Below are 26,835 nucleotides of genomic sequence, written 5' to 3' on the forward strand. Positions count from 1 at the left end.
TGCACATATGCATTTTTTTAAAATGCACACACATATGCACACACACACCCCAAAAATATCTACAGCTACACAGCTGGCAACACATATCACAACACTCTGCATAATGCACACACACCCCAAAAAATATCTACAGCCACACAGCTGGCAACACATAACACAACACTCTGCATAATGCACACACACCCCAAAAAATATCTACAGCCACACAGCTGGCAACACATAACACAACACTCTGCATAATGCACACACACCCCAAAAAATATCTACAGCCACACAGCTGGCAACACATAACACAACACTCTGCATAATGCACACACACCCCAAAAAATATCTACAGCTGCACAGCTGGCAACATATATCACAACACTCTGCATAATGCGCACACCCCCCCAAAAAAAATATCTACAGCCACACAGCTGGCAACACATATCACAACACTCTGCATAATGCGCACACACACACCCCCAAAAATATCTACAGCCCCACAGCTGGCTACACATAACCCAACACTCTGCATAATGCACACACACCCCAAAAAATATCTACAGCCACACAGCTGGCAACACATAACACAACACTCTGCATAATGCACACACACCCCAAAAAATATCTACAGCCACACAGCTGGCAACACATAACACAACACTCTGCATAATGCACACACACCCCAAAAAATATCTACAGCTGCACAGCTGGCAACATATATCACAACACTCTGCATAATGCGCACACACCCCCCCCCAAAAATATCTACAGCCCCACAGCTGGCTACACATAACCCAACACTCTGCATAATGCACACACACCCCAAAAAATATCTACAGTTACACAGCTGGCAACACATGCATAATGCGCACCCCCCCAAAAAAATCTACAGCCACAGAGCTGACAATACACAACACTCTGCATAATCCACTCCCAAAAATATCTACAGCCACACAGCTGTCAACACACAACACACTGCATAATGCGCGCACACAAAATATCTACAGCGACACAACTGGCAACGCACAACACTCTGCATAATGCGCGCACACACACACCAAAAAATATCTACAGCCACACAACTGGCAACGCACAACACTCCGCATTGCTGGCAGCGGCACAGCTCCAGCCCTGGAAGGGTTAAGGGCAGGCGGGCACAGAGGCCCCGCCTTCCTGGCTTCACCCTCCCCTCCCCTGACGTCACTTCCTGGGGCTGCTGCCCGGGGCTTCCCTGTTTGGGCCCGGCCAGGCCGGGGCTGCCGCCCGAGCGATGGTGGTCCTCAAGGGGAGGGACGCCGGGAGGGCAGAGGAGGAAGCGGCCCCCGCCCCCCTGGAGCAGCCCCACGGGTGAGTAGGGGGCCCGGCTGGGGCGGGGGTCCTCTGAACCCTTGCATTCTTCCATCCCCCCCCCTCCCCAGGTCCAACAGGTTGCAAGGGGGGGGCAGAGATCCCTTAAGGACAAAGCAGGACCCTCCTTCCCTGCTGCCCTCCCTTCCAAGAAATGGGGGGGGGGTTGGGGTAGACTGTCCCTGAGTGCGGAGGTTCCACGTAGGCCCTTTGGACAATGGCCAACCATAGGGCTCTGAATCTCCCAGTGGCTGCTGTTGTCTCTTGTGGCAGGGCGTTCCGCAGGGTAATAATTAAATCACACAGGCTGAGAATCCCTCAGCCAGACTGCTTGGGACCAGAAGCGGTCCATATTTGAGATCTTTCTGTATCTTGCAATATTTTGATATTAGGCATCGTATTGTCATTATGGCAGTGGTCATTATATCACCCTTATTGTCAAAGTTTTCTGATTACTGGAGGGCACCTCCTGCTTTTACTGCTATTAATGACTAACCTGTATACATTTTTCATTATTAAAACATAAAGGGACTTCTGTTTTGCTTTATATAGCTTATTATCTGACGTTGTTTTTAGTGTTTTCAATGTATATCATGTCAGCAATGTTGATTCTATGACCTTAGGGGGATCACAAGAGGGAGAGCATCTTGGCCATCTTCTGGGCATGGGGTAGGGGGTCACTGGGGGTGTGGGGGGAGGTAGTTGTGGATTTCCTGCATTGTGCAGGGGGTTGGACTAGATGACCCTGGTAGTCCCTTCCAACTCTATGATCTTATGATTCTGTGTGTTATTTTTTGGAAATATTTTATGGATAAGCATAAGATGCCAATAACTAAAAAGAATAAATACTCATCGTCTATTGTGGGTCCTTTTAAAGAGGAGATATACACACGAGCCCCGTGGCGCAGAGTGGTAAGCTGCAGTACTGCAGTCCAAGCTCTGCTCGCGACCTGAGTTTGATCCCGACAGAAGTCAGTTTCAGGTAGCCGGCTCAAGGTTGACTCAGCCTTCCATCCTTCTGAGGTCGGTGAAATGAGGACCCAGCTTGCTGGGGGTAAAGGGAAGATGACTGGGGAAGGCACTGGCAAACCACCCCGTAACCAAAGTCTGCCTAGGAAACGTCGGGATGTGACGTCACCCCATGGGTCAGGAATGACCCGGTGCTTGCACAGGGGACCTTTACCTATATACACATACACTGCCCTGGTTATCTACAGGTAGAGTATTCCTTATCTGGACATCCCATATCCGGACTGATATGCCTTCGAGCCGGCATGCAGGCAGATCCGTTCCACTTGCTTTCAATGTTTCCTCTCACCTAAAAAAATAAAATACAGTGTCCACCGTGTCGTAGGTGGAGACTGAAAGCCTGCAGTTGTTAGTTAGTTTGTTATTTGTTGCTGCTCTTATTTAACAGCTGATACAGGTATTCTGGTGAGATAGTTACCCCTTTGCTTTCTGATAGTTCAGAATTTTATTTTACAATATTGTTTAAAATTACATTTAGGCTATGTGTATAAAGTGTATATAAAACTTAAATGAAGTAGGGTCCCGTCCCCAAGATATCTCGTTATTTATATGCAAAAATACCAAAATATTGCAAGGTACAGAAAGATCCGCTTCTGATCCCAAGCAGTCTGGTTAAGAGATACTCAACCTGTGTTATTTAGTTATATACTTCATTTATACCCTCACTTTTCTCCCAATAGGGACTCAAAGCAGATTGCATCATTCTCTTCTTCTCTCTTTTCCTGACAACAACCCTGTGAGGTAGATGAGGCTGAGAGGGTGTGACTGGCCCAAGGTCATCAAGCAAGTTTCCGTAGCAGAGTGTTGATTGGAACCAGTTCTGTCGGATCCTAGACTGACAGCAACCACTACACCACACTGGTTGCAAAGAATGTAGTCACTGGCCCATCTGACCCCATGTTGCCTCCCCCCAAAAAAAATCTGTTCAGGGCAGAAAAATTCCTAAATGGAGGCAAAATTGAGCCTTGTGCAAAATTATTCTGGTTTTGCTGTAGAATAGGGGTCCCAGACGGGCGATGTAAAGTCATGGGTTCAAATGTTGCCCCTGCTGCAAACTTCGCACTTGGTACAGTGGTTGGAGTATAGGTTAGTTGTTTCGTGTAGGTTAGGGTCTGAGGGACCTGGGTAGGAATCCCTGCTCTGCCACGGAAGCTTGCCAGGTGACCTTGGGCTAGTCACAAACTCTCAGCCTTGGCCTACCTCACAGGGTTGTTGTGAAGATAAAACAGAGGAGAGAAGAACAAAGAAAGCCACATATACAGTTTTTACTGAATTTTATATTTGATACATTGGACTGTATTTTAATGGATGTGAGCCACTCTGAGCCCAGCCTCGGCCGTGATAGAGAGTGGGGTATAAATCCAATAAAATAAAATTGGAGTGAAAAGTGGGGTCATCAGTAAAATAAGCAAGTAAGTTATAAACTTATTTTGTGCCCTTGGGAAGCCTCAATCTCTCTGCTTGCACTTCCGTTCTGTGATATAAGATGATGTAATAGTGCCTTAGGCCGTTCTTTGTTTGCATAGCTTTCTAATTGTGTGACTCTACCCTTATTGCATTGAATGGCTTTCTGATTTTCTAAATACATCTTGTAATCCGCCTTGAGACTCAGTGAGAAAGGTGGGCCGTAAATGAAGGCAGTTAATAAATCCCCGGCAGAGTTACGTCTTCGGAACCCGCCAAAGTCAATGGCCTTTGAAGGGAGTAATTCAATTTAGGATTGCAAGGTGCCTACCTTCCAGGGTTGTCTCTTGAATTGCCCAGTTAATAATAAAAGTTCACCACCATGTTACATTCTGGAAAGAGATGCCCAGGGTTGCTGTTTGACAGCTTGGTTTTTGAAAAATATATCTAGACTTTTAATGGCTGTATTTTTTGCAAACCAACAGTGAGACCTATCTAAATTTTAATGCAAATAGTGTTCACGTTCTCTAATTTGTCATTGTTAAATAATTAACCTGCTGGTTTCTGCAGCTCTTTTTGTCTTATACTTTGATTTCAATCCTGAAAATATATTTATATAGAAATGGCCGAAGCTATGAAAAATTCTTCCAATGCAAGACAGCTGAAGTGGTTATAACCCTAGCCTACACTGCAGGGCTATTTTAAAAATAACAGAGAGGATACTATCTGGCATGTATTTAGCATTGTAGAGGGTCCATAGCACCATCCCTGTTGGGGCAATCTGCTGCTACCCACCCATGTGGCTCAGTGGCAGGGAATTTGCTTGGCATGCAGAAGGTCCCAGGTTCAATCCTTGACATCTCCATGTAAAAGTAGTGGGTGATGTGAGAAACTTCTGCCGGAGAACCAGGAGAGCTGCTGCCAATCAGAGTCAACCAGGGGTGCCCACCCCTTCTGGTATGGTGACCCGACCTGCAAATCCAAGTTTACTTGGCATGGTGACCCATCCAGGGCTGGCCGGAGGTTTTTTGGCACCCTAGGCAAATAATGAGCTCTGACCTGGATGACCCAGGCTAGCCTGAACTCGTCAGATCTCAGAAGCTAAGTAGGGTCAGCCCTGGTTAGTATTTGGATGGGAGACCACCAAGGAATACCACTGGCAAACCACCTCTGTTAGTCTCTTGCCATGAAAACCACAAAAGGGGTCACCGTAAGTCGGCTATGACTTGACGGCACTTCACACACACACGCGCACACACACACACACACACACACACAGGCAAGTCATGACCTCGGCACCCATTTAGTTCAGCATTCCCTTTTTTCTTACAGTGGCTAACCAGATGTTTTTTGAGAAACCAACAAACATTGCACATAGCTGCTCCCAGCTAGCGTGGAGTAGTGGTTAAGAGCGGGGGGTTGGAGCGGTGGACTCTGATCAGGAGAGCTGGGTTCGATTCCCCGCTCCTTCACATGAGCTGCGGAGGCTAATCTGGTGGACTGGATTGGTTTCCCCACTCCTCCACACGAAGCCAGCTGGGTGACCTTGGGCTGGTCACAGTTCTCCTAGAGCTCTCTCAGCCCCACCTACCTCATAGGGTGTCTGTTGTGGGGAAGGGAAGGTGAGTGTCAGCCGGTTTGATTCTTCCTTAAGTGGTATAGAAAGTCAGCATAAAAAACCAACTCCTCTTCTTCCCACTACGAACCACAAGCAGCCGGCATTCTGATATTTGCAAATGATGGTTACATTCCAGCCTTTGACCACCCTCTCCTCCATTCCTCCCTCTAGAATCATAGTTGGAAGGGGCCATACAGGCCATCTAGTCCAACCCCCTGCTCAATTCAGGACCAGCCAAGAGCATCCCTGACAAGTGTTTGTCCAGCCTCTGCTTAAAGACTGCCAGTGAGCGGGAGCTCACCACCTCCCTGGGAAGCCAATTCCGCTGTTAAACAACTCTTACTGTAAAAATAAATAAATCCTAATATCCAGCCGGTACCTTTCCTTCAATTTAAACCCATTATTGGGAGTCCTATCCTCTGCTGCCAACAGGAACAGCTCCCTGCCCTCCTCTATGTGACAGCCGTTCAAATACTTAGAGCAATCCTGTCCCCCCCAACCTCCTCTTGGGGGGCCGGTCCCCTCCAACCGGAGGGAGTTGGGACTAAGTATTCCCGACTCCCTCAGCCTTTCCTCGAAGGACGTGGTCTCCAGGCTAGTTCCTCCTAAGATTGTAAAAAACCCACTCTAGCAACCATTAGAACACGTTTTACTGGGTCAACATGTATATGCAGTGAAGAAGAAAGAAACCCAACTAAGGGCAGGAAGAGTTTGGTTCTAAGGGCAGGAAGTCAGTGTTTGGTTCTCGTGGCCCTTTCTTACCTGCCCAGGGTAATGCCGATTGGCACTTTGGGGCCAGGAAGCAATTTTCCTCCAGGCCAGATTGGCCTAGGAGTCGCTGGGGGTCTGGGAGCAGGGAGGTAGTTGTGAATTTCTTGCATTGTGCAGAGGGTTGGACTAGATGACCCTGGTGGTCCCTTCCATCTCTATGATCCTAATGTATGGGAGATACAGTTTCCATGGTCAAATCTGGGTTTCCAGAATACAAAAGACAGCCATAGAAGGGGCAGGGGTGGCCGTTAGGAAGTGCTGACCCACGACCCGCTTCTCGAGGCTTCGTGACCCGCATTTGAATCCCGACGCACAAGTCGGCCAACACTGGAGTAGACCGTACCGACCTTGATGGACCAGTCAGCTGGTTTAGTATATGGCAGTTTCATGTGTATCTAGCAGGATGTGGCTCCAGATCCTGCCGGGAAAAAAACCTTCTAGCCAAAGGGATAAAAATACTACTGAATTTTAAAATTGTGTTCATGTTGTGTTTCCCATAAGCTGCACGGGACGACAGTTTTTTGCTGAAAAGCAGGGTTAAAAGACAATGTGAACCGTAAGCGCTGGGCTCGGAGCATGGCGGAGGAACGTTTGTGCACGTGAAGTTCTTTCATGGATGGAGCAAAGCTGGATTGGTCCAGGAGGTTCTTTCTCTTCTGCCTCACAATTGGGATGATTCTGGGGAGGGTGGAGAGAAAAGGTGTGTGAGGATTCTGAAAGCATTTTGCAGCATTCTGGGGTTTTGTGGCTGCTGAATATATGTACGTGTTTAAACCTTTGGAAACCTGAGCTGGGCTATTTCCGAGTATTTGGACTTCTCTTTTTTTTTAAAAAAAAGAACTCTACAACTGATAAAATTAAATTGGCTAGTCAGAACTGAGGCAGAAATGGCTGGGTCGGGTTTAAACGTGGGTTTTATTTATTTATTTGTTAGTCATGGGTTAATTGTGCATGGCCATAGAGTGGTAAGCTGCAGTACTGCAGTCCAAGCTCTGCTCACGACTTGAGTTCGATCCCGACGGAAGTCGGTTTCAGGTAGCCGGCTCAAGGTGGACTCCGCCTTCCATCCTTCCGAGGTCGGTAAAATGAGTCCCCAGCTTGCTGGGGGTAAAGGGAAGATGACTGGGGAAGGAACTGGCAAACCACTCCGTAAGCAAAGTCTGCCTAGGAAACGTCGGGATGTGACATCACCCCACGGGTCAGGAATGACCTGGTGCTTGCACAGGGGACCCTTACTTTATACGCCTTTACAATCTAGACAATATTGCAACAACTTAAAATATAAATATAAGCTCTCTTAAAAGTCATAAGATTTAAAATACACCAATTCACTTCCTTTCCTCATGTGGTGGCTTTCTTTGCCCTAATTTTTCTGGCCGCTAGGCCAGTGGTTGGCAAACTCATTAGTCAACAGCAGTACAACGATTGAGATTTCTTTTAAGAGCCAATTTTCTTAAACTATATAGGTAGGTACACTGTTTATTAACTTAATAAACTTTAATTAAAGTTTAAAGTCTTAATTAAACTATAGGTACACTGAATAAAACTTGATATCATACTTAATAGTGATCTTATTTATTGATAAAAATTAAATTGTAAGTAAGGTATCCATAAAATTAAATCATGATAATGACTGACTACATTTTCCCCATCGCATACTCAAAACTCTGCAGGGGGGCTTATTGTTGAGTTTTGAGAATCTGGATGGGGGAAATGTGCATCTGAGTGGCAAATCCAAGGCAAAACCTCCCATTCACAAATATCCAAGAACCCCCCATGTAGAGTTTTGAGAATCTGGATGGGGAAAATGTGCGTCTGAGTGGCAAATCCAAGGAAAACCTCCCATTCATAAATGGCCAAGAACCACTGCGCTAGCCATAAAGGGACGTTTTTCAGGAAACAAAAGGGTCGATATCAGAAAGCAAGAAAATTAGTTTGTCTGCATCAGATAACTGGTGTAAAGCGGAAAATATTTACCAGGAACTTATTCCGAGGTTCAACATAAAGAGGGCAGGCCAGGATATAATGGGGTGGATCTTCCACTGAGCTACCGCAGACGCAGATACGTTGAGCCCAGGGTTTTATGTCAAAGTTTTATTTATCATTTATTTAAGGGATGCATTAGCTGCCTTTCTTCCTACGGTGCTCTTAAGGCACTACTGGATTCGAATCTAGCTGAACAACCTCCCTGTATAGTAAAGGAGGAGATCCGCAAAGCCAGCCTTCAACATGACAGACAGAAAGGAGGCAAGAAGAGATCGCCACTGGTTGTCATGCACAATCAGCTGGTGTCTCCATTGGAGAGACGCATGTGTTCCTATGTGATCGACATAAAGCAGGCATAAGAAATTGCAGCGTTCAGAAACCTGGGAAGAGCCTTTTAGTTTTCCTGAACATACTGCTGCAGATCTAAAAGTTATTGTTCTACCTCCCCCCCCCCCCGCAAAAAAAACTTCAACGGGAATATGCAGCGTGAAAGTATTGAATTAGAATGCAAAAAAATCAAATGCCACTTTTCATCCTGGCTTAAGCAGGGATTTGGGTTTCCTGCTCGCTTCCATTTTTAGCTGCTCTAATTGGCCCCTTACATTCTTGTAACCATTTACTGATGCCAGTTAATTTTCTTATGCGTCAGAGGCCCGTTTCCTCAATTAGTTGCTTGTTTGCCTGTCATAATTACCCTTCTGTTTATTTGCACCCCATGAGAGAAAGACCGAAGCTCTGAAATTTCTCATCATCTATTATGTGTAACAACCTAATCCATTCCAGAGAATCGCATCCGAAAGGTTTATGCGGGATTCACACCAAGCCTTTCTCTGCATCCTTCTCCTTCCCCGTTGGTACTTTTCCCTATAAAACCGTGGAATATGTGTTCCTGGGCTGCTGTTTCGTTTCGCCGTTTACACCCTTATTAAAGGACCTGGTGAATAAAACGGCCCTACAGTGCCTCCTGACGATTTCTAAAGTCATAGAATCATAAGAGTTGGAGGGGAACCCCCCAGGGTCATCTAGTCCAACCCCTTGCACAACGCGGGAAATTCACAACAAGTCAGTGCCCCCCTCGCTCAACTTGGGGAGCCGGTTTCTGACAGTGGGAGATGCAGTGAAAAAGGTGAGGGCTCTGGTTGATGCTACTTAAGCAGGGGAAATGCCGGTGGGTGAGAGATTGAAGACAGGCACATATGGGTGGAAGCAGTCCTTCAGACATTTGGATTTCAGGCTGTGAAGGGCTGAGAGCCAGAGTGGTGTAGTGGTTAAGAGTGGTGGTTTGGAGCGGTGGACTCTGATCTGGAGAACCGGTATTGATTCCTCACCCCTCCACATGAGCGGCGGGGGCTAATCTGGCGAACTGGATTTGTTTCCCCTCTCCTCCACATGAAACCAGCTGGGTGGCCTTGGGCAAGTCACAGTTCTCTCAGCCCCACCTACCTCACAGGGTGTCTGTTGTGGGGAGGGGAAGGGAAGGTGATTGTAAACCGGTTTGATTCTCCCTTAAATGGTAGAGAAAGTCGCCATATAAAAACCAACTTCTCCTTTCAAGATCATAAGTAGCGCCTCAAGTTGGACTCGGAAGAAAACCGACAGCGGATGTCGCTGTTTTAAGACGGGTGAAATGCATTCCTATGTGCTACCCCCCTGACAATAAGCCACGTTCTGGACCAGCTGCCGTTCCAGGTTGTCTTCAAGGGCAGCCCAACGCAGAGTCCAACCGTGAGGTTACAGGCGCATGTATCAGTATGGCCAGATTGGCTGAGTCTAAGAAAGGGGAGAGTTGGCGAACCAGGGGCAGCTGATGGAAGGCGCTTTTCAAAGAGCGAGGCTGGTTCCATGAGCACTCCCCAAGCTCTTACAAATGCCAACTGTCTACAAATGCCAATTGTCCTCCATCTAGGACAATTGGCTCCAGTCCCTCTAAATCAGTGGTTCCCAAACTTTTCGGGCCACCGCCCCCTTGATTCCACAAACTCAACCCCAGCGCCCCCTACCCTATCCTATCAAAAGCATTATTCAAAATAAGGGTTTGCATAATGTAATGAAGAAGATAAGAACAATAAAATTACAAAACGGTAACAATTGCACATCTGTTCAAAGTAAAATTAAAACTTATTAGTTGAAATTTATTCAACAAAACTGATGAACTTGATCCAGCAGTACCAGATCTTCAAAGTCTGGAAAAAAATGCTGATCGTTTCCACCAAATTTGCCACCATGGTGCCATAGCTGGATCTATTGCAAATTAGTGAACAACACAGTTGAAGGGCCCCACCTCTAGCGTCCCCCCTGCTTCCCCCTTGCCTCTTAGTGCCCCCCTAGGTAGCACCACCGCCTCCCAGGGGGTGGTACTGCCCACTTTGGGAACCATTGCTCTAAAACATCGGTCTGCTTGAGCAGCGTCACCTCTGTCTTTTCTGAGTTCAGCTTGGGTTTTCCTGCCTTAGCAATTTGATGAATTTTAAAAATGCCAAATTAACTTTTTCTTTCTTTCTCTGTTTGCTTTTGCATCTCTGCAGGAGGATTGAAGATTGTCTGCCGCGTCTGGCCAATTCTTCCACCAAGAGATTCTCCCCAGCCAAACGGAAGCAACATTACATTAACCAGGCCATTCGCAACTCAGACCTCATTCCCAAGGCCAAAGGACGCAAGAGCCTCCAACGGCTGGAGAACAGTAAGAGGCCCATCTATAGGAACTTTTTCCTAGTTATAGAAAGCTTGGAGAAGACTAATTCCTGTAAAGGTTCACATAGTCCTGCCTCCTGTTTCCAACAGAGGACAGCCCAGATTTCCCAAAGGGTTAGATATTCAGATGTAGACCCCTACTGAACATGGAGGTTCCACATAGCTATCACAAGAGCTATCCCAGGGATTCTGTCCCTTCCCCTGTTGCTTCTCTGAAGCAGCAGATATTCAGATGTAGACTCCTACTGAACATGGAGGTTCCACTTAGCTATCACAAGAGCCTAAAAGGAGTCATGCTGCGTTAGTCCGGATTATGTAGGAAGGTCTTTTAAGTCAGACACGAATGCAATATTTAGCTCCTATTCTTACCTCCCCAGAACTAGCGTTCAGATATAGACTGCCTCTGAACAAAGAGGCTCCATTTAGGTTGTATGCTGGACACAATTCATGGACCCTTATCCTCTGTAAATTGTTCTGAGTCCTTTTAAAGCCATCCAATCTAGAACCCATTTCTACACCTTGTGGCAAGGAGTTGTGCAAGTTAAATACAAGTGCGTTTTGTCCTGAATCTACTTCCCATCTCCGTCAGTGCAGAAGGTCCTTTAAATCCTAACGGTGGATTGGGACCTTCTGCATGGTCATCGGTCTTCTCCACCTTTACTCAAGTGTTTATGGACTATTAATTTGTTACGAGTTTTGGCTATTGTAATTCAATTTCAAGTATTGACATATGAAAATATTGTGTGTTCAACTTTGGGCCTTCGTGCTGTTTGTTTCTCTACAGTACCTGGAGGTTGGCAACCCTACCCATGTTTCTCTGACTGACTTTTCTATGTGGTTTTTTTTTTCTTTTGTCCCCAGCTCGATATCTAATGACTCTTCTGGAAAGGGACGATTATGCCCCAGAAGAGGGAGAACCGTCCCACTCGGCTGCCCCGAGCATTTTTTCTGAAGCCTGCAACAACGAGTCGTATATGGCGGTACGTGCGCTCTCTTGGCGTTGCATTTCAGATCCCCCAGCAGGAAGCGCCCTCCCCTGTTTTAGAGCTGATTTCCCCCTGCTTGTCAGTTTGCTGCTCTGAGACCTGACCTTGCTGGGTTAAAGCGCGCCTCCCTTTCAAGACGTTGGCTCTTCTCCCGGCCGATCGTAATAAGCCTTGCCCAAACCCAAGTGGCCCGGATTGAAGAAAACCACCTTGCAAGAACTGGACGAGGGGCCGTGGCTCAGTGGTAGAGCATCTGCTTTGCATGCAGGAGGTCCCAGGTTCAATCCCCGGCATCTCCAGTTAAAGGGACCAGGCAAGTAGGTGATACGAAAGACCCCTGCCTGGGAGAGCCGCTGCCGGTCTGACTTCAGTGGACTGTTGGAGGGAAGGAAAGGTGATTGTAAGCTGGTTTGATGCATCCTTAAGTGGTACAGAAAGTTGGCATATAAAAACCAACTCTCCTTCTCCTTCTTCTCACCTTTGCCTATACGCATGGTCTAATATAATCAATAATTTATGCATATTAGATTGCTTATCATTGTTTGGTCTCTACAATGGCTTTTCCCTTTACAAGCTCTTTACCCATACATTATTTTGCCTCACAGCCGTAATACAATTTCCAGCTTTTTTGAAAATTCTTCCAACAGTCTTCTATTTGCGATATTTGTCACATTAGCCATCACTGCATAATCTGCGAATTATTTTGTAGCCAATCATCAGTTGATGGTAGAAGAAGAAGAAGGATTGGTTTTTATATGTCGGCTTTCTCTACCACTTAAGGGAGAATCAAACCGGCTTACAATCACCTTCCCTTCCCCACAACAGACACCCTGTGAGGTAGGTGGGGCTGAGAGAGTTCAGAGAGAACTGTGACTAGCCCAAGGTCACCCAGCTGGATTCATGTGTAGGAGTGGGGAAAGAAATCCAGTTCACCAGAGTAGCCTCCGCCGCTCATGTGGGGGAGAGAGGAATCAAACCCTGTTCTCCAGGTCAGAGTCCACCTCTCCAAACCACCGCTCTTAACTATTTCACCATACTGGTATTCCTTCTGATTTCTAATTCAAGCGCAGGTGGTTGTTGAGGACGATCATGACGAACCTGAGCTTTTCAGGAGGCTGGGTGTGGGGCTGGGTGTCAGTTTCCAGCTCTTCAGAGCGCAGCAGGGCTTAGCAACACACACCCGTGTTGTAAGCCATGGAAGAGGGCCAAAATGTCTGGCAACGATAGTACACCTTTTGGCTTCCCATGTTGGGAGACTGAAAGGCATGACATGCGGGTGGATGACTCAGTGGCGGATAAAGACTCCGTGTTGAATCATTCCTGCTGCTTCCTGCTTATCCGGTTTTCTTTGGTCCCCTGCTTATATAATCATAGAATCTAGTCCAACCCCCTGCTCCTTGCAGGATCAGCCTAGAACAGGGGAGGGTCAAACATAAGGCCCGCGGGCCGGATCCAGCCCCTTGAGAGCTATTCTCTGGTCCGCCAGCCTGCCGAGGCAGCCACCCCCTCCCACTCTCGATCTGGGCTGGCGAGGCATGGCCTGTCCCGACCAAGTGACATTTATGTCATATCCGGGCCTCGTAACAATTGAGTTTGACATCCCTGACAAGTGTTTGTCCCGCCACTGCTTGAAGACTGCCAGTGAGGGGGAGCGCACCACCTTCCTAGGCAACCGATTCTACTGTTGAACCACTCTTACTGTAAAAAATTGTTTCCTAATATACAGCTGGTACCTTTCCACCCGTAAACTTTATTTTCCAGTGCCCCAGACATGATGAGCAAATATTGCTTTGCCCTTTTAAAATGTCAAACCACCTGGATATTGTGCAAAATTTCAGCTAGGGGCGGTGGAGGGAGCTGCTTTCACAGATTCGCCTCAAGAGATCATAGAGTCACAGAGTTGGAAGGGACCACCAGGGTCATCTAGTCCAACCCCCTGCACAATGCAGGAAATTCACAACTCCCTCCCCCCGCACACACACTCCCAGTGACCCCTACTCCACGCCCAAAAGATAAAAGATGTTCTTTTTCTTATAGACACGTTCTTGGAGGATGGTCCATCTGTGGCTTCTAGCCCTGGTGACTGAAGAACCTCTAATTGCCAGGGCTGGGAGGCAGCATGACGGGGGAGGCCTCGATACCCTGTTTGTTGGTCCTCCCTCAAACTGGATGGCCCCTGAGATACAGGATGCTGACCTAGATGGACCACTGGCCTAATCTAGCAGTTATCTATTATTACTGTGTCACATGATATGCTTATTGTTTTCCTGGATATTAAAAAAAAACACAGAAATTTGATATTATTGCTTTACTGGTTTTATTACTCTGTGGTCAGTTATTTCAGACACAATGGCGTACGTTAAAAATAATGGTAAATTGATAACATAGTAAACTAGTAGTAGTTACAATAACTAGTATAGGAATAGCAAACTAAAGCCTCGGATGGCCCAGGCTAGCCAGATCTCATCAGATCTTGGAAGCTAAGCAGGGTCGACCCTGGTTAGTACTTGGAAGGGAAACCGCCAAGGAAGCTTTACTGGTTTATTACTTTATTGTCAGTTATTTCAGACATAATGGCATACATTAAAAGTAGTATTAAGTTGATAATAGAGTAAAGTAGTAATGGTTACAGTAACTAGTATAGTAATAGTAAATGGAAGCTTCGGATGGCCCAGGCTAGCCAAATCTCATCAGATCTTGGAAGCTAAGCAGCGTTGGCCCTGGTTAGTACTTGGAAGGGAGACCACCAAGGAAGTCCAGGCAATGGCAAATCATCTTTGCCCATCTCTTGCCTTGAAAAGCCAGTGGGGTCAGCTACAACTTGATGTCACTTTCAGCCACCGTTAATATTAAGAATAGTAATAAATGAAAAATAATTTTAAAAAATAATAAAACGTAGTTCTACCGTAACACATCAGAGTTTTAAACAGTTTCTTAAAACTTGTCTGTTAGGGTAGGGTAACCTTCAAAGCCCAGTCCCAATAATAAGGGTCCCCTTAATGCTTCAGCCCTTCACATTCTAAAATCTTTCTCTCACTGGATTAATCCACCAGGTTAGTCCACTGAATTCATTAGGCCTGGTTCACAAAGGCAGGAGTATCAATCAATCAAGTTTTATTGCAATACAATATCAGCTCTGAATAAAAGAACAAAGTTAGGTTAAAACAATAAAAATTGATGATTCTGGGAGGGATGATTTGAAGAAGAGGAGGAAAGATCTTCTACGGGGAAAGGTTTTCAATCAGCCGTTTAAGAATCCCACTAGACCAGAGGCAAAATTTGGCTTCTTGAGTGGTTCTCTCCCGAGAGGAGTCTGCTAGGAGAAGGGAAATTCTAGCTTCTTCCAATCTCCCAGGAAAGGATGACAATATGGGGAGAATGTGCTGCAATCTTATGTCATTGTAGAAGGGACATTTTAGCAGGACGTGTTCTGTTGTTTCCACTTCCTCTGTTTTGCATGGGAGCAGTAGTATGAAGTGGTGGAATGGACAACATCGCTTCTAATAGCTCCTGGTGGATCCCAGCTTTGAGTATTCCTCTGAATTAAAAAAAAATCCCTGCAAGTAGAAAATTAGCACAGAGACAGGGCTTGCTCTGCTGGCTTTCTGCTTGCAAGGAGTGCTTAGCGTGAAGGTTCATTCTGAATGGTGATTGTCTCTCTGCAGGCAGCCATTCTGTCACCTCGGGTCCCCACTTGAAACTCTAGTGGGTTGGTCTGTTTCCTTCAGTTGTTGACAGCATGCTTCTGGGGAGTTTGCACACACCAGAGGAACCCCGTGTCACAACCCGACAGTGAACAACAGCAAGAAAATGTAATTAAAAGCTGAAAATAAAGCAGTGTATTAAAATTTTTGCAATGGTATTGCACAGCCCACCTACCTGGTACAAACTGTGTTAACCAGCATGGTGTAGTGGTTAAGAACGGTGGTTTGGAGCGTGGTCTCTGATCTGGAGAACCGGGTTTGATTCCCCACTCCTCCACATGAACAGCGGAGGCTAATCTGGTGAACCGGGTTGGTTTCCCCACTCCTACACATGAAGCCAGCTGGGTGACCTTGGGCTAGTCACAGCTCTGTTAAGAGCTCTCTCAGCCCCACCTACCTCGCAGAGTGTCTGTTGTGGGGAGGGGAAGGGAAGGCGATTGTAAGCCGGTCTGAGTCTCCCTTAAGTGGTAGAGAAAGTCAGCATATAAAAACCAACTCTTCTTAACCAGCTATAATACCGTCCCAATTAAAACGGAAAACGTGAAAAAACAAATAGCAACAGAGAGCCATTTTTTAAAAAATAACCACCGCAATTAAATGCTAATAGCCGCCAAAATCAATCATAACGCAGCTGTCTATAAATCTTCAGGCCATCATTCCCAAGCATTTTTTTTTTGCAAAGCTGGCCAAATAAAAATGCTTTAGCCCTGCATGCAAGAAAGATAGAAGGAGGTTCCGTGAATTGCAGTCTGCAGTTTTAATGTATTAGCACAGCTGATCACCAGGGTGGTGAGCGACAGGTGGGAGCGGGTCGGACCCCAAGTTGTGTCCCATGACGTGCTGTGTCTGTTGGCTAGATCTGGAATGATTTCGTGAACCGGTCTGGCGAAGAGCAGGAGCGACTCCTCTCGTATTTGGAAGGAAAAGCCACAAAGAAGCGGAGAAACAAGCTGCCCGACGGAGCCGGAGATAACTGGAAAGGTATGGAGACGGGGCGGCAGTTCAGAATGGCCCCAGAAGCATCTCTCGCTCTGTACGTTATCAGAGGTACTTAATTTTGTTAAAGGCAGGGGCACAGCCAGAGTTGGGAGGGGCTGTGTACTGCATGTAAGAAATGTTATTTTTTCCCTTTTTTAAAATCACACAAAAGGGTACAAAAAGACATGTTACAGAGACAGGTCTTCCCATATCTATGAAAGGTCAGGGGGAATATTTTCTCCCTATCTCATCATACTAGAATGCGGGATCATCTGCTGTAGCCGGAAGGTGAATTTTCATCAGAGAGGAGTTTTTTGTGTCAAATGACCTGGGATTTTCTTAGGTAAAGGTAATCCCCTGTGCAAGCACCGGGTCATTACTGACCCATGGGGTGACGTCACATCCCAACGTTTACTATGGAGACTTTTGTTTGCGGGGTGGTTTTGCCATTGCCTTCCCCAGTCGTCTTCCCTTTCCCCCCAGCAAGCTGGGTACCCATTTTACCGACCTCGGAAGGATGGAAGGCTAAGTCAACCTTGAGCCGGCTACCTGAAACCGACTTCCGCTGGGATCGAACTCAGATTGTGAGCAGAGCCTGGACTGCAGTACTACAGCTTACCGCTCTTTTCTTTTTTCTTTAGTAGATTTTCTTTAGTATATTTTCTTTAGTAGAGGGTAAATAATCTTCATTCGCATTCCGTTGTAAAAAGGCCAACGAAAAAACCCATGTTCTTGAGTCTCTACTTCCCTAAGTATACCTGAACACTTTCTCTCCGAGAAATGGATCTTTTTGTACCTGCCTTCTAAGACTGCCGATGGCAAGGCTAGGGTAAACGCTGTTCTGTATCTTGTTTACTTCCAAGGAGCAAAAGATAAGAAGCCGGTGCCAGAATGTATCTAGCGTTTATTGGGGAGAGGAAAAAAGGCGTCCTCGAAAACACTGTGTTACTGAAGTTAACCTGACATTTTGTGGCTGGCTCTGCCTCCTACGGCAGCCATTTTGTGGCTGCGCCCACCATGCCATGTCAGAATTACAAATATGCCCGCAGGCTCAAAAAGGTTGGTGACCCCTGACCTAAGATGTCAACCATCACCTGATGAATAATTTGTATATCTCTGCAATGCCTCCATACATCGCTATCAGCTACGCTTTTGACAGCCTTGTTTGCGTTTCCTGATTTCTTAAAAGCGCTCTACTGCTTCCACAATAGGGGCACAGAGAACAGCGTGTCAGTAGTTTGGCTGTCATAAATCTGTGCACGAGCTCACTGTTCAACAGACAGGAGAATAATTTTTCTTCTTCTCTCCTTTTCCTTTGCAGAACATCCTGCATATACACCCAAAGAATGTTTCCAACGCATCAGCCGACGCCTGCGCATGACACTGAAGCGTGGCCGGATCCCCATGGTATGTTCCCAGGTTGGGGGTGGGGCAAGGGGCTGTGGCTCAGTGGTAGAGCATCTGCTTGGCATGCAGAAGGTCCCAGGTTCAGTCCTTGACATCTTCAGTTAAAGGGACTAGGCGAGTAGGTGATGTGAAAGACCTCTGCCTGAGACCCTGGAGAGCTGCTGCTGGTCTGAGTAGGCAATACTGACCTTGATGGACCAAGAGTCTGATTCAGTATCAGGCAGCTTCATGTGTTCATCTTTGTTTTAAGAGAGGGAATTGTGTTTTCCGGCCTGGGTCTTGTGCTTTGGGTTAGTTGGAAGAAATGGTTTTAAAATCAAATTTGTACTTGCTAACCAAACACAGTTCTCATCCGAATGCAGAAAAATGCCGGCTTTTCCCCCTGGCCCTGCTCTTGCGCTTTGAAGGGGGGAAAGAGTTAGATGCGTTTTTATATTACTATTAAAATAGTGAGGCAAACAATACCAGATATTGAGCCTCAGTTCATATAATTATCACACGCCTAGAATGGCTTACACAAATCACTGTTTGTGTTCTAACAGCTGCTCATGAAACTAATAGATGGATGTTATGATCGTCCAAAAAGAACCATTGAAATCTTTAGATCTAATTCTGAATGTGACCCAAGAGCGCAGATCAAAAAATCTGTACAGGAGGGCCGTGTACAAAAAAGGAAGACTTTTCACACATCTCTTTAGCAGAAAAAATCTTAAATTGAAAAAATAAAAGAGGGGAGTTAAATGAAGTGAAGTTTTAAAATGTTGAGTTCTCAGAAGAGCATCTCACAAGATCTTGGCTGCTGTGCTGGATTGTCTAGGCAACTGGTGACAGCATCGCCAATGTTGCCTGTCGTTGCCCAGGTACTCCAAAATGGCTGCCGCAGTTTAGTTTTTGAGACTTGATGTGAGGTAGAGGGAATGGAGGAGCGGTCAGGCAAAAAAATAAAATAAACAGGAAGGGGGTGCCAGATGGGAAAGAGGGATGAAAGAAAGATGGAACAAAGGGAGGAATCGTACTGGAGGGAGGGAGGAAACACGGAAAGCAGAGGGGGTCTAATGAGAAAGCAGGGGCTGAGAGGGGAACTGAGAATGTTTGGTAGGAAGGTGACAAGCAGAGGAAAGGAAGATGCTGTGGGGGTTGTGAGTGAGGCGGAAAATGGAGAGAGCGTAAGGGAAATGGCCAGTTTGGGAAAAAGAGGTTCCCTTCCTCAGTGAGCCCTCCTGGGTCCCCTTGTTTGTCTAGATTTGTTCCTCAACCAAAGCTTGTCATGAGACCTGGGGTCACCACCCGCTTGTTCTTTGAGAGCCGGAGGAGAACCCCGGCACAGATGTTCATCTTAAAGAACGGAAAGGTTTGTATAGAGACAGAAGGTCTGTCTGCATCTCTAGCTGTGAGGCTTCATATCAATCTGAGAAAAGCATCCAAGACGGTGGGGGCTTGACGGTGGCTGCACTCCCCTATCTGCCTCGTCTGAGGTTTTCCTTGGTGGTTCGAACTTGTGCACAATCCAGCTTAAAGACCTCCTTTCTTGCCTTTGTAGGGGACCCTGGAGTGTCTGGAGGAGGAGATACTGGCCTTTTTTTCTGTTAGCCCCCACTCCGTCTACACGGCAATGATGGATAATAGGTAACTCCAGGTTCCATGTGAGTGGCGCCCCCTTGTGTCGGGCTTGGGCTGCCAACAGCTCGCTTGCCATTTCCTGGCTTGGACTGCAGCTGGCTCCCATTTCCACATGCTGGCACCCCCGCATTTAAGACATTATTTGTTAGCATTCACTGCATTGTGGCCTCTGCATGGTAAGTGGTTAAGAGTAGCAGATTCTAATCTGGAGAACCGGGTTCGATTCCCCACCCCTCCACATGAGCGGCGGACTCTAATCTGAAGAACTGGGTTCAATTCCCCACTCCACATGAGCGTCGGACTCTGATCTGGAGAACCGGGCAATAGTAGGGCAGCAAGTTGGGGGCAGTGGTCTCTCTGTCTGCTTGTAGGTTCTCAGGGGTTCCGAGGGTTCAACCTTTTGATTGAGGATCCCCTCGTCAGCTTCCAAGGGTCCCACAAGAAACAGAGTGAAGACCACTTTAACAATCAAATTTTATTTCCTGCGTTTGTGTTTTTATATTGTATGATTCCAGTATTCAGAATGTTTCACTTGGAGAATCAGGTTTGATTCCCCGCTCCTCCACATGAGTGGTGCTCTAATCTGGTGAACTGGATTGGTTTCCCCAGTCCTCCACATGAAGCCAGCTGGGCGACCTTGGGCTAGTCACAGCTCTCTTAGAGCTCTCTCAGCCCCACCTGCCTCGCAGGGTGTCAGTTGTGGGGAGGGTAAGAGAAGGCGATCGTAATCTGCTTTGAGACTCCTTAAAGGTAGAGAAAAGCAGGGTATAAAAACCAACCCTTCTTCTTCTTCTTCTACCTTCCCTTCTATAAAGTAGGCCCATGGTTCTGAGTCCCACCGTCTCTAGAAGCAGAGAGAGAGTATTGCAGGGAGCCACATTTGGGGCTGGTGAGATTTGAAGCAGTACTTCCTCTCTCCCCATGCTCGGTTTGGTTTTTCACACTGTTGGGTGGTGATTCAGATCCTAGCGGTGGCTTTATGAATACCAGGAAAGGAAGAATTGGGATTCTGGGTCTGCCAGCAGAGCCGGATATTAAGGCAGTGCTTTTGGGGATGGGCTATAAGGAAACTCCCCCCCCCTTTCACACCCTTGTCAGCTGCCTTCATCACCTTGGGCTTGCTTTCGCAGCCAATGAGGACTACTAACTTGGCTTTTTTAAAAGGAATAAGTGCTTTAAACCAGGGGTGTCGAACTCATTTGTTACGAGGGTGGGATATGACATAAATGTCACTTGGTCGGGCTGGGCCATATCTCGCCAGCCCAGTTTGGGACTGCCTCGGCTGGCTTGTGAGCTGGATAAGAGCTCTCAGGGGGCCATATGTTTGACACCCCTGCTTTAAATGGTTGTGGGAGGGGGTGGGCTGTGAGACCCTTCTCTTCCCCCCCCCCCCACATATTAGGCAAACAAAAAAGCAAATAAGTGGGTTATAGATCACATCAAGCCTGAACTGACCCTAGAAGCTAAAATGACTAAACTGAGGCTGTCGTACTTTGGTCACGTTATGAGAAGGCAAGAGTCACTGGAAAAGACAATCATGGTGGGGAAAGTTGAAGGCAGTAGGAAAGGAGATGGATGGACTCTATAAAGGAAGACACGGCCCTCACTTTGCAGGATCTGAGCAAGGCTGTTAAAGATAGGACGTTTTGGAGGACATTGATTCATAGGGTCGCCATGAGTCGGAAGCGACTTGACAGCACTTAACACACACATATTAGGCTGACTGCTCCATCAAGGAACAGAGGGAACAGTTGTGGTTTGCTGGCTTGTGTTTTTGCGGCAGAGCATGGTTTCAGTGTGCCCCACAGCAGCAGGCTGGAAGGGCTTCTGTACCGGGGCCATGGCCATTAATTTGTTGGTTTCCTTTGTTTCCTTGCAGTTTCGAGCGGCTGTTGCTTCACGCCCTCTGCCAGTACATGGACCTTGCCTCTGCCAGTGAGGATGATTTTTTTTTCAAATGTATACTTGCCACAGCGTGAAATTGTCTCTTTTTTCTCAACGAAGCCTTTCTTGTTTCCTTGGCTACCTCCACTCTCCAATCTGGATTTGAAAAACCTCGGCATGACCTCCCCATTTTGCAGATTCTGCTTCGCTGCAAGAAGTGGGGGAAGGATCAAGAGGTCTCATATTCCTAATTTAAATTTAGGAAGCGGGCACGCAGAAGGACTTTCGTTCCAGCCCCAGATCGAGAGTCCCAGAACCTGGGAGCCAGCATGGTGTAGCGGTTAAGAGCGGTAGACTCTAATCTGGAGAACAGAGTTTGTTTCTCTGCTCCTCCACACGAGCGGTGGACGCTAATCTGGTGAATCAGGTTTGATTCTCTACTCCTCCACTTGAGCGGTGGACTAATCTGGTGAACCGGGTTGGTGTCCCCCTCTCCTCCACATAAAGGCTGCTGGGTGACCTTGGGCCAGTCACAGTTATCTCTGAACTCTCTCAGCCCCACCTACCTGACAAGGTGTTTGTTGTGGGGAGAGGAAGGGAAGGCTAGTGTAAGCTGCTTTGAGACGCCTTAAAAAAAAGGCAGAGAAAATCGGCATATAAAAACCAACTCTTCTTAGATTGAATGCCTCGAAACACTTGCAATAGCAACAGGTTGCCTCTGAGCATGAGCAGAATAACTTTCTCTCCCTACCAAGTAAGCGCTGCTGGCCCTTTCGCTGATAAAGAGGCAGGTTTTCCAGGTCAGGAAGTGTGAATATGTGTAAAAATAACTTCTTCAGCCCCAGAACCCCTTTGTTGAGAAGCTTACCCTGATTTATTGGCTTATGCAGAAAATGTAATGGAAGTGGAAAGCTGACATTTTTAAAAAAGAGAGAACACATTTGCAGGAGTTTGGTAGGAGAAAAACTGAAATCAAGCAGAATTATTTGTTTAAAAGATACATATGCTTGGAGCGTAATCTGTAATCTCTCAACGCGCCGCAGATCAGCTGCTCGCTGGCCTGCGACTGGGCAGCTGTAGACATGAGCACCGGTCTTAACGTTTGCAATCTTTCCCTCCAGGTTCCAGCAACGAAGGGAAGCGGCAGATGAAGGTCAGCAACAAGCGGACCGTCTTTCTCCCCCCGGACCTCCTGCTTTCGGCTTACCTGGAGCAAATGAGCTGATAGAGGCTCGAGGAAGAGGGCCCCTTGGCCGCCCTCCTCTTTCGTCCACCCTCCTCTGTCGGCTTTTTAATATTTAAAAGAGAAATTAATGTGTGTGTGTGTGTGAACGACAGAAGGGGGTTGCATTGGATTGCAGGAGTTATCGTTTCCTCTAGCTTGGGGGCCGTGGGGGGGAGGGAATTCAGAACCAGGTTGTCGCCATTCGGACCTGCGCGGCAAACCTCGGGAGCACTGACGGCCTCTCCTACCAAAGGCCTCAAAGTAATCGTGAAGGCAGATTAAAAAAAGCCTTTACCACTACCAGAAGGGTTCCCTGCTCTTTGCTGCACACAGGCCGTTGCTAAGTCTCTGCCTGATTCCTTGGCACGGTTTGGCTCAGGACAGGCCGTCAGCCTTTCTGGAGACTCTAGTTCCAGGCTCAGCAGTGACAGAATTAGCTGACCCCCGCCCCGCAATTCAATGTTAAACCTCCGACATTTTATTGGTTTTAATCCAATTTTAAAAGCGCTCTCAAATCCTAAAAAAAAGTAAATTTATTTTTAATGCAAGTCCACTAAAAAAAAGGACCCTGAGGTCAATCTGTGATGAGGCACTTCCTTTCATACAGGAAGTGATCTCTCTTCCTAAGACGAGGCGTTCCCCATCCACCCATTCTCATGAGGGAGTGTTTTCCTAAGAAGAGGCATTCCCCCCCTCCATTTTCAGGGATGAGGAGGTGTCTCCTAAGACGGGGCTTCCTCGGGCATGTGTGGGCATGGTCTAAAAGCAAAGTGTGGGAGCTTTTCTTCAAAATTCTGTGTCCATGTAGAAATTTATGCAGGCTTAGTTGATAAATCAGGCGATAAGTTGATAAATCAGATTGATTTAAATCAGGTGACGGTCTTATGAAGCACCCTTGGTTGAGGTTTGGAGGGAGGGGTATCGGGGAGGGGGCTTCAAGGCCCAGGAGAAGGGAAATTCCCCAGCCCCCAATTTACACAGTTGTTTTGAGAAAGGGCGAAAACGCATGGCCGCTTTAGCCTCCTTTATTCCCTGTTTCAGCCAGGATTCAACCAGGATCGAACGCATGCGTTTCGCCAAATGTGCGTTCGATTCTGGCTGAATCCTGGCTGAAACAGGGAATAAAGGAGGCTAAAGCGACCATGTGTTTTCGCCCAAAAGGAGACACCCCCCATAGCTTTCCCAACGCAATTTGACATTGTAGTTTTTCTGGCCCTTTTTTGTTCCAACCGATCTACTTGTAACATGATAGGGATGGGTTTGGGGAGTACAATTTTTTCTCTCTCTCTCAGCTTCTCTTCTGAGAAGTGCCAAGTGTTTAAACACCATCGAAGTGACAAAACATGAACCTTCCAATTGCTTTTTGGTCTTGGCAGGCTTTCCGGGCTTGGCAAACAAGGCCTTAAACACATTTTTAATCTTTTTAATTGCGAGACATCTCTCGCCTTTGACAAGCACATTGTTGGAAAGGGGGGGAAGCACATATTCTCCCCACATGGGTTAGGGTTAGCATTCTTTACTTTGACCTTAACCAAGAAGCATAAGAGAGCACTTGATTTCTCGGGCTTCGGCTTTGCCTTGGCTTGGAGCAGCATGGAAAAATGGGGATTCTTCTTTTCAGTGCCTTAAATTCTCAGCAGGGTTGGGGGGAGGGTCTTTTAAATTGAGGCAAGAACATTTAAAAATTGCTTTGCTAGACCCGGCCAAGGTTCAATGTGCCGTCTCCAAAGAGCCGCCGAAACCCACTAGCTGGGTTACAAAGGCAGCTTCCCTCCCCTGTTCTTTGCACCCAGCTTTTTTGGAGGCAGACTGCCTCTGAATGTGGAGGTTCTGTGCTCAGTGGACTGGTTTTCAGGAACCGGTTCCTGGATTTCAGAGGCTATCCCAGAGTTGCCGTGTTGAGATTATCGCCCTCCAGTATGTGCATGTGGGAATTCCAGTTGCATACCCTTGGTGGTTCTGTAGAAGGAAAAAAGTTTGTTCAAACTGTTTTGTTTACTCAAAATTATTCTCAGCCAAGAATAGACTTTGGGTGAGATCCCATGGAGGATTTTTGCAGGTGGAAGGGATTTCTGTCCCTGACCTCCCCTTCTCCCTGCAGCCCAAAATGCCCCCCAATGCTGTGTCCGGGGTGTGTGGCTAGTACCTTCATGGACTGCCGTGAGTAGGGTAAATTGGTCAACAGCCCCCTTCTGTCAGTAGCAATCCTGCCTAGGATTTAGCCCTTTGTCTGGCCACAGCAGACTCAATCCAGATTGTACCGCTCCAAACTGCCCTTGCCAAATCGCCCCATTTTCTAAACTCAGATATTTTTTCTTCTCGAAATAAGATGGCCCATTTTATAAAACGTGATGTAGTGTAACTTTGTATACGTGTATATCCTTCAGCTTAGCAAGCAATTGATCACGGTGTCCTGTCTGTTTCTCCCCATTTGCCAGGTGCTAGTGACGTGGCTCTTAAGAAACTAGTTTTCGTTGCCAGGGCGTTTTTTGGGAGGACGGGAAATCGCTCTTTTTTTAGGCTCTGCAGCGCCCTCAAGTGCAGTCCTGGGTGGCTTTTAAACGAGACAGTGTTGCTGTTCCAATACAGCTCCTCAAATCTGCAGGAGTTACTCGCTGTCCAGATATGGTTTTAATCATTTCCCTGGACACCTGGAACGTTACCTGTCGCTTGGCTTGAGGGGGAAGGTTCTTTAAAAGAAATCCCTGTGTGGTCCCGTAGAAGTAATATTATTTTAGGGAAGAGGCTGTTTGCAGGACGCTTCATGGGTACGTTCGGATGATGGTAGTTCTCATGAAGCCAATGCTCACGTTTTGAGGAATGGCGGATAAGCCAGGATTTCCATCTCCAGTTTCAAATCCACGGCTGAAATATCTTAAACCCGGGTTTCTCCCAAGATGTCTGTAAACTGAGTTCCGCTTTTCCCCAAGTTCGAGTTCCCCACTTGAGTTATAATCCCCCAATTTATTTTGACTTTGTACTCAAAAGTAGGAGTGTGCAAAAAAAAAAAAAAAAAGAACAATCTGGAAAATTCAGATTCGGGTAAATTGGACCCCAAAATTTTCGGAATTCCCATACTGGTATGGGTTTTTTTGTGGTGCGGGTTAAAGTAGAGGCACCAAATTTTCAGCATACCTGCTGGTGACTCTCCTTACAAGAACCGCCCCCCCCCCTAGATTGGTAAATATTGGGTCAGGGGGTCCAATTTTATGCGCCCCCATTTTTCCCTCCATTTAGAAGCCCATAAAATTGGATCCCCTGACCCAATCTTTACCAAACATGGGGGTTCTTGTAAGGAGGGTCACCAGAAGCTGTGCTGAAAAATTGGTGCCTCTACCATAAAAAAAACCCCACACACTTCGAGCCTTGGAATATTCCCCATAGACTATAATAGAGAAGAAGAGAGGGGGATTTAAACTTTAAAACACTCAACGTGCATGTGCTGAAGCGATTTTTTTCTTTTAAAAGGGTTTTTTACTGCTGTAACCAACAATCCTGAAATGATCCCGGAAAAAAAGCCCATTTTTTTCCAGCTTTATCGGGATTACCGGCAGTGGTTCTCAACCTTTCTTGCTCCATTCCCCCCATTGTTCAGAATATAATTCCCCCCTTCCCAAGATAGTCATAAACTTCATTGAATGTTGCAGATTAAATTAAAAACAAACTACAATTTTACAGATTGTACGTAATCTACAGGACATCACGCTTTGCTGAATAGTAGTCCCAATTCCCTCCCCCCGGAACCCTAAAATTCTCCCCTGGGGGGGATTCCCCCCTTGTTGAGAACCCATGGGCTACAGTTTAAAAAGCTGTGTCCCCCACCCCCAGTTTGGCTTTACTGAATGCACACCCCTACTCATAAGAACTGCCTGCTGTATGTTTTTCCTTGTGTTGCTGACCTGGGTATCTTGTTCAGCATTAACTGACAGGCAGTCTCTGTCGAGGACAGGCAATTCTGCAGTCTCCACTTCATTCGAGCAATTTCAGAATGGAGGTACAAAAGTATTGCCCACCTCCTGCGGAGATTGATTACAAGTAGGTAAGGCCAGAGCATCAAGCAGGGGTGCAGCAGACGTTTTCCCCTGGGTGCTGGAAGCCAACAGGCATTAATTCTTGCTGACGCAGTCTAGGGTTGAGTTTTGGGGATTGGGGTTTTTAAACTCTAAATGTTGGGATTTGAATCTTCGGTGGATTGGGTCC

At 46.7% G+C, this 26,835-nt stretch overlaps 1 protein-coding gene across 1 annotated transcript; it reads left to right on the forward strand.

The window, feature by feature from the left end:
• Positions 1 to 1,255: 1,255 nt before the first annotated feature.
• R3HDM4 (R3H domain containing 4) lies at positions 1,256 to 22,659 on the forward strand. The gene is made up of 8 exons (XM_056845246.1): positions 1,256 to 1,332; positions 10,666 to 10,820; positions 11,693 to 11,811; positions 16,379 to 16,502; positions 17,821 to 17,906; positions 19,447 to 19,532; positions 21,406 to 21,461; positions 22,532 to 22,659. Exons 1-8 carry the CDS (start codon positions 1,256 to 1,258, stop codon positions 22,633 to 22,635), a joined length of 807 nt encoding a protein of 268 aa, XP_056701224.1. The 3' UTR covers positions 22,636 to 22,659.
• The last annotated feature ends 4,176 nt before the right edge of the window (positions 22,660 to 26,835 follow it).

The sequence above is a fragment of the Euleptes europaea genome, chromosome 2 (genome assembly GCF_029931775.1).
Source record: "Euleptes europaea isolate rEulEur1 chromosome 2, rEulEur1.hap1, whole genome shotgun sequence".
Classification (NCBI taxonomy): domain Eukaryota; kingdom Metazoa; phylum Chordata; class Lepidosauria; order Squamata; family Sphaerodactylidae; genus Euleptes; species Euleptes europaea.